Source organism: Pteronotus mesoamericanus, unplaced genomic scaffold, assembly GCF_021234165.1.
Source record: "Pteronotus mesoamericanus isolate MK-2021 breed Mesoamerican mustached bat unplaced genomic scaffold, CSHL_Meso_final contig_781, whole genome shotgun sequence".
In the NCBI taxonomy this organism is placed as follows: domain Eukaryota; kingdom Metazoa; phylum Chordata; class Mammalia; order Chiroptera; family Mormoopidae; genus Pteronotus; species Pteronotus mesoamericanus.
In genome coordinates, this window is record NW_026555259.1 from 29,857 (window position 1) to 38,108 (window position 8,252).

General features: G+C 33.7%; 1 protein-coding gene across 1 annotated transcript; it reads right to left on the reverse strand.

The window, feature by feature from the left end:
• Positions 1–251: 251 nt before the first annotated feature.
• Positions 252–2,546, reverse strand: LOC129079741 (zinc finger protein PLAG1-like). Its single transcript, XM_054585006.1, is given in 3 exon segments — positions 252–966; positions 968–1,784; positions 2,305–2,546. Coding segments are annotated over 3 exon segments (1,500 nt in total). The 3' UTR covers positions 252–525.
• Positions 2,547–8,252: the final 5,706 nt, after the last annotated feature.

Sequence of the window (8,252 nt, forward strand, 5' to 3'; positions counted from 1 at the left end):
TATTGTACATCTAAGAAACATTTGTTATTTCCCCAAAATGGATTCTTAATTCATTTGAAATATTTCATTATGAACCCATATAGAGGCTAGTAAAAATTTTAGAAACTCTTGGGTTATTCATATACATTTTAGAAAATTTACATTCTATTGCAATTTTTTTTTTAATGAGCCAAATGTCAAACTGGTAGAGAGCCATTAGTAGTGGAAAAAAAATAAAAATTCTAAGATCAAAAAGTAATTCGAATGTGGGATTTGTAAGACGTTACTAATAATAATGGCTTTCCTATATGAAAAATAATCTTAAAATATGACAATTGGCAGTGAATTAGGACGAAATACCCAGGTAAACATAACTGAACACAAATGGTTCCAAAGCTAGTTTCTATTTCATACTGGCTTAATGAATATTGGTATTATACAAAAGCAGAAACTTTTATACTGTTTAAAAGTAGGCACTAAAATAAAAACAGTCATCTAAGGCAGGGCTACACATACATTTCTGTAATAAATCCATGTTCTGGAGTCCTACTGAAAAGCTTGATGGAATCGTGGTAGGGTGGTGCTTGTGCTTAAACTACTGGTGAAAGCTGCTGACAGTGAGTGAAGAGACCCAAGACTTATAGTGTTTGCAGGATCCTGAAGATCCTGTGTCTGTGAGGGGAGCTGAGACATAGAAGAATGTGCTTCTTCTTGGGAATAGCTCATTCCAAGGCTCCCCACTGATATAGGATTATAGGGAGGGCCATTTAATGGTATGAAATTAAACAACTGAGAAAAATCCAATGCTGGTGTGTTGAGAGGGTCACTGATAGAAATAGAGCTTTTTGACAGGGAGAGGTCCCCTGCACCATCATCAAGTGACCCCATCTGAGAATCTAACCCTAGTTTAGATGATGATGCTTGAGAATCCTGGGATGAAGAGGGCACACCACCTTGTAGCTCCATCAGATAACTCTCAATTTCCCCCCTTCAATGGCTGTTCTTTTTCAGGAATGGAAATTGCATATGAGGTAGAACTGAATGGGTATTTGAAGGAAAGGTGGTGAGAGGGATGAACAGCATCCATGTCTATTGGGCATGTCATTCCCAAAGGTAAAGTTGTGATCATTTGGTGGGCAGATCCCGAGCTCTGCATGGACTGAAATGGAGTGTTATAGAGGTTTAACTGTAAGGTGTTTGTGAATGGCTTTGATAACAGTTCACTGGAAGGTAAGGACATCACTGGAAGGAGCTCATCTTTTATAGGCACAGAAACATTACAGGTAAATGGATCCAGAAAATCCACTGGTTCTGTTTTGACCTTCAGAAGTTCTTGATTGTGACTCTTCTTCATATGTCGAGTCAGGTGATCCTTTCGGCCAAATCTCTGTGCACAATACTGACAGAGGAAGTCCTTTCTTCCAGTGTGCACCACCATGTGTCTACGGACATCTTTCCGGGTGTAGAACCGGCGGTCACAATGCTCGCACTGGTGCTTTTTTTCTTTAATCCCACCAGATGACTTGCCTGCATGAGATTTAAGGTGCTCCAGCAGCACTCCCGTGCTTTCAAAAGTCTGCAAACAGACCTTGCAAGTGAGGTCACCACTTGTTGCAGCATGCAAGGCCAAGTGACGTTTGAACCCAAGCTTGGTGTTGTAGTTCTTGCCACACTCTTCACACTTAAACGTCTCTTTGTTAGGGTCATGTGTATGTAGATGATTCTTCAGGTGATCTTTTCGGTGAAACATTTTCTCACAATAATTACACTTGTGGGTTTTCTCAGGAGAATGAGTAGCCATGTGCCTTTGAACATAGACATATTCTGTAAGTATCATGACAAAAATGGCATGTATTCATTTTTCAAATGGAAGCTAAACTACTATGCTAAAACAGAATTTCCCTAATAACGGACACTTTTATACTTAATCTATACTACAAGGATAGTTAATATACCTAAATACTGTAGAACTTGAGTCATTTAAGTTGCCACTTTAATTTTCACTGGCTGGTTTTCAGCTATTATTACAAAAACAAATGAGCAATACTGAATATACTCACGTAAATGTCCATACCTTTTCTTGTAATTTCTTTGTACAAATGGAAATTCTACTCTCATTAAGCATTTCATTTTTAAAAATCCAAAGACACTAACACATAAAAATATGTGATTTAGAATACTAAAACTAGCCAATGTCTAATCTACTTAACATTTCCTTTCTGTAAATCAGCTAAAAAATGTGTATACAAATATATACGTTTACAATGGCTTCACACAGCCAACAACATAGCAAATATAATCTGAAAGACAAATAGAGTTTAATACCTTTGTAATTTGTACTTAGAAACAAAGGCTTTGGTGCAGTCTTGTTGTATGCACTTGTAGGGCCTCTCTCCTGTGTGAGAGTAGGAGTGAACCTTTAATTTCTCAATACTGTTAAAGGCCTTGTCACACAGTTGGCAAGGAAAGTTTTTTCTTGGTTTGGTTTCACCACGCTTACGTTTCCCTGAAGGGACTTTCTGGGTATCTCTTACTTCTGACAAATCACCAGGAATGACAGTGGCCATCGCAGCCTAAACCAGGCCTTCTTGTTGGACACTTGGGAACTGCCCAACTCCACTAAATGATTTAGCTTTAGGTGGCTTCTCAAGTTTCATGTGGTCGTAAAAGAAAGCAAAAAGGGACTGGAAAAAAAAATAAGAAACAACTAGTTTGTAACTAAATTTAATTTTTAAAAATTTTATTTGCTATGTGATGCTTTTGAATTAAAAAGAAACCATAAAATGGATTCAGCTGGTCTAATGTAATATCTGTAGGTTTCTTTATATTTGTCAAAATACATATTAATGCATTGCTCAGAATGAACAGTTCATACATCTCTTGATATTCCACCTGACAAATGTTTTACTTAGGAAAAGCAGTAGCGATTTCAGAAGCTCTCAGGAAGCATCAAAACATGACACTAAAAAAAGTAAAAACAAACAAAAACTTCAGACCTTTTAGCCAGCAATTCTCATTTTAGAAATGTACCTTAGGGAAATTACAGTCTCAGAAAAGATTAATTTATAAAGACCTTCATTATACCATTATTTATCCTACAAACTGCTAGAAACAACCCAAATGTCCAAAAATAAGGAAAAAAAAAGTATAATAAACTATGGAGACTTTCATGTAATAGAATAGGATACAACTATTACAAATGTTATGTTAAAAAAGCAAAGATACAAAATACATACAGTATAATTTCTTTTTTTGTAAAAAATATGCATATACTTAAAAAAAGACTAGAAGGATCTATATCAAAATGTTAACAGTAGTTATCTCTGAATACTGACGTTATGGATTATATGTATTTTCCTTATAACTTTCCATGTTTTCTAAACTATAATGCATACATGCCCTTTTATAAAATGAAGATATGTTTAACAAAAACAAAAGTATTTTTCATAGTAATTATGAAAATAAAGTACTATATAATAAAAAAATTAAACAAATCTACAAGGCACTTAAGTATTTTCCCAATGGGACATTGGGAAATACTAACAGATCCCTGCATTGGTGGTATTTATAGTTTTTCCTTGTTTTTAGTGTCTCGTTTGTGACTTTATGCCATCATAGAATAAATAGAACTGTGAAATATGAAAAACCCCCAAAAACATAACATTAAAAGTGGCATTTTAAGTTTCAAATCTTACAGGAGACTAGAGAACATAAATCTGACTGAGAACATAAAAAAATCTTTCCACAAATTTTTTAATGTCTAAAAATTATTTTAATTTGTTTAAGTTGATTCTAGTCACATTCTTCATTACAGGAAAATATAAGTAAGCAACTGTAAACTCTTTTAGGCACCTTGTGAATCATTTATTCTAGGAAGACCTAGTTAATGCACAAACACCAGAGGCCTGAAAGAGTTGAATGCGTCACCCAAAGTGAAAATATACTCTTTATACCAGTGTCATCACACACAGAGAAATTTCTGAGTCAAGAGTAGAAATGACTTATCTTCGTAACAAATATGCATTCTTGAAATGGTAAAGCCTTTTGATGTTACATATGAGGTGAGGATCACGGCTCCTTGTCATTTGGAGGAAGGAAGGATTTGGCTGAAGTAATTTTCCTCACTGTTTTTCATTTTTTCGCATCATAGAAAATGGGTCTGTTCCCATTTGAACAGACTGCGGTTAGCGGATGAACCAGAGTTATCAGGCCTCCCCAAGAGCTGAGGGGTCAGTCTTTCACACACTTGTAACCTGTGTGCAGCACACCAGTGGGACTTTTGGCTTAGAGCACAGTACCTATGCAGGGATACATCATTATAGAGGTGTTTTAGGTTGTAAAAACATGTGTCAGAGTTTCAATTCATTATTGGTGCGTTGAGAAAGAAATGAACATATTGTATGAAACAGATTGTCTATTTAAACAACATTTTTAAACTGATAGAAAGCTTTGAAAATTTGTGGACGAGAGAGAGTAAATATTATCAACTGTATTTTTCAGAGTAAGAAACCAACCCCCAAAGACTCAATTGACATAAAAGAGTTAAATGATTCCTCAAGATTTCACAAATGCTAGTATAGCAATGTACTTTTAAGAGACGCAGAAATTATAATACCTATAAACTTTTAAAAAGATCTGATTTTTAAATTGAAAACAATGTGGTTAAATAACTTATCAACTACTAATCAACTGGATTTTTTATCCTATTATATATTCAGAGAAAAATAAAGAAAATCAATTTCTTTACATCACTTGTCTTCGGCACGAGACCAACACTTCACAAGCTGGAGTATGACATTTACTTTTGCAGATTCCAGTTACATTTTTGGCGAGGCCTTAAATTTAACCTAAATTTTTGTAAAACTAAGTGTATATTACAATATATCCTATTATATTTTAACACAGAGGTGTCACAAAACAGGCAAAATAGAGTAAATATCCACTCGTGATTAAAATGTAAAGCATATGGATAAATTGGTCGGTGTTTAGTTCATGTATCCTTTCTCCATTGGTGGGCAGACACTGGCAAGGCCTTCCTTTATGCTGTTCATGTTGTCTAAGTCTCCACTGCAGTTTAAAAGTGACATAAATACAATAATGCAACTGACATTACTAATGCAAACTCGGTATGTACCCTCTGGTTTAAGATCGAGTTTGGAATCTCAAGGACTTGTTCTTTTCCTGGTATAATTTCATTCAGGAGACACCTCTCTCAGAAACATCTAAACAGTGATTTTGATGTAACCAATAATGACACTATAGTAAATTGGTATAAAGTACTCTCACAAGGCAGAAAAAAAAAGCAATTTCAACTATTTGATTTCCTAACACGATGCTTTTGTGCACCTATTTAGAACAAGGTAGGAACCAAACTTAGAGTATAAAACCATTGTAGGAAACAAACTTATTTTTCCACTGTAAAACCAACACAGAATCCAAAGGATCTAAATCCCTGTATATAACTAATATCTGAAAATATTTCAAAGACTGGTCATATTTGACACTGTGTTATGAGATCCAACCATAATGAGCAGAGAATTCCAGCTGAGAAAAATGATAAATTCTAAGTTATTGAAAAAATTATAAAAAGTACACCATGAAACAATATACAAACATTTGATATTATAAAAATTGGTGATACTCAATATGGAGTAACAAATGAACTCTGTTATCTTTGGATGTACATACTGAGCAATGAAGAACTGCAGATTTCAAATATTACACTTTTCTAAGACCAGCTGAAATTTTTTCATGGCTAATAATATCTTTTTATCTCAATATATTACAAAACTCAAATTAGTTATTGGTGCATTTAAAACTACAGGATAAATATAAGGTTGTGAGCTCAACATCAAATAAAAGTACACATTTATAATATGCTTATCGATCAAACACTATAAAGACAGATGTACAGAACTGTAGTGAGTTCTGATCAATGCACACCTGATGACTGATGGAAAAAGCCTCAGACCTTGATCTTAGCCAGTCCCACTGACTCTTCGTGGAAGAGAACGGAATCCAGTCCTTCCCATTTTGGCCAATCTATGAAACAAAAAATAAGAATGGACTACACTCTAAATGGAACCAGTATGTAAATGTTGGAAAATAAAGGATCAAAGAATTGCAATTTCATAGCACATGCTTACATTCCATACTCTGCTGAAGAGTCATGCATTAATTTCCACCAATTGCAAATTTATTAGTTCTAAGCACATTTACATGACCAAATAAATGCAGAAACAAAAAGTAAAACAGTATTACCTATATAAATGGCATTTTGTGATGCTGAATGACTCCCCACTTTTTCCCAAATTTAACTTTTTAAATCTAACTTGCCTACTGAGAGAAATGGGTATTAGAGTTACTAGTTGTAAATCAAATAGATCAAAATTTCATTAAGCTAAATGTTATGGAAGAAACAAACTCAGTTCTCTCTTAGAGTGCATGTGGAACATCACCAAAGAACAGCAGCCTCCTGATGACAGCACCTTGCACGCCCGCACTACACACGCTTATGCAACTTGGGCTTGTTACCCGCAATACCTGCCGATTTCTCTCTGAGAATGCTGCAAGGACTGCCGAAATGTAGCAATCACTCTGTGTTTTTAGATTTCAAAGCATGCAAGGGAAGTTAAATATAGGTTTGCTATAGGAGAAAGCGGTGTCAGGAAAAAAAGCCATTTGGTTTTAAAAGGTCATTGCTGAAAAAAATCTTAAAATATCTTAAAAATGCCTATTAGTAGCATGATCTTCAAAAGACTAAGACTATGCATAGAAAAAAAAAAACCCTGTTAATAGCAAGTAAATGTGAAAGGAATAATGGTCAAAGGCAGAATACACTAGAATGATCTATTATAGACAGTACAGGGCACAAAGAGCTTAGTAAACAGTATCTCTGAGATGAACATTCAGAATCATGATTATAAGAACTTGAGAGGGATAATATAAATCAAACATAAAATAAGAAAAGGTTTACCAATGACAGAAAATAATTTTATTTAACCTTCTAAACACAAACCTAATTAATTTCCCCTGAAATCAGATTTTCTTTTTTAATAATTTGATGATGTGTAAATAAAATATTTAATAGAGAACATTCAAGCATCATTACAAAAATACTAAGGGTATATTTGAAAGCAGCATTATTCTCATAGTTTAAAAGATAAGAAAAATAAAAATGTAGACTATAAAAGATATTTTTAAAGTTAAAGAAAAAGCTCCATTCTTTTTTAAAGCACAGGACATGCATAAATGGAAGAGCTGAATTCTGCACATTAAAACTGCAAAATAATAAAATTAACTTTGTAAATACTTACTTGCCCAGGGTACATACTGAGTTTTTGGTAGGGTAATTAAGAGTATGAGTCTGTTTTGTGTATTCTGATATTTTAATAATACAAATACCTTACAAGTGTAGAGCGTTTCCATCTCTATTACCTCCCTGGAATTCAATGGATCTGAGAGGTGGACGCATTTATCATCACTGCCATTTTAAGGTGAGAGGACCAGAGAAGCTGAACATCTTGATAGCATATACGTGGTTGAGCATACTCATATGTGGTAAAAAGGGGCTTATGCCCTAACACTCCTATTTCACTCTTATTCTACTGCATTCTACAAGGGCAGGTTGGCAAACCAATTTGCAAACAGATAAATCCGGCCATTACACTTATAGGACAAGAATAGGGGGTAGTACCTATTTTCTTTATCAGAGCTGTCAAAGGGAAATAAATTGAAGATTTAAAAAGTTTCTTTAATAATGACAGTTTACAAAGTTAATTTTAAGTAATTTATAACAGTTAAAATAATAACTAGTATAACGGTCTAATGGAGAATTATTTGGGTAGGAAAAAAATCTAAAACCAAAATTGACTAGTAAACAAATTATATGTATTTTTTCTTCTTTTCCTGACCAGTATAAATTTTATTGCATTTAAAATACAATCACAAAAATTTTATTTATGCTTAATGTTCACTGGAATTTTTAAAAATGTTTTAGAGTCAAAGTATTTCAATATAGTTTAAAATTATGCATCTTGACTTGAAATATTACAAGTGTAAATTAAAATTACCCTGTTACATATTTTACAGTCTGAAATGAAATCATGAATAAAGCCATCTTTTTCATTCATTTTTATCACAAAAAATAATTCCAGTATCACTGTGATTTCCCTAAATTCTACCTGTTTTGAGTTCTTATGAGTGGCCAGATAATTTCAAAGGACTGCTAATTATTTTCCCAAATAAAAGAAATCAGGAGCTGATTAGAGTTC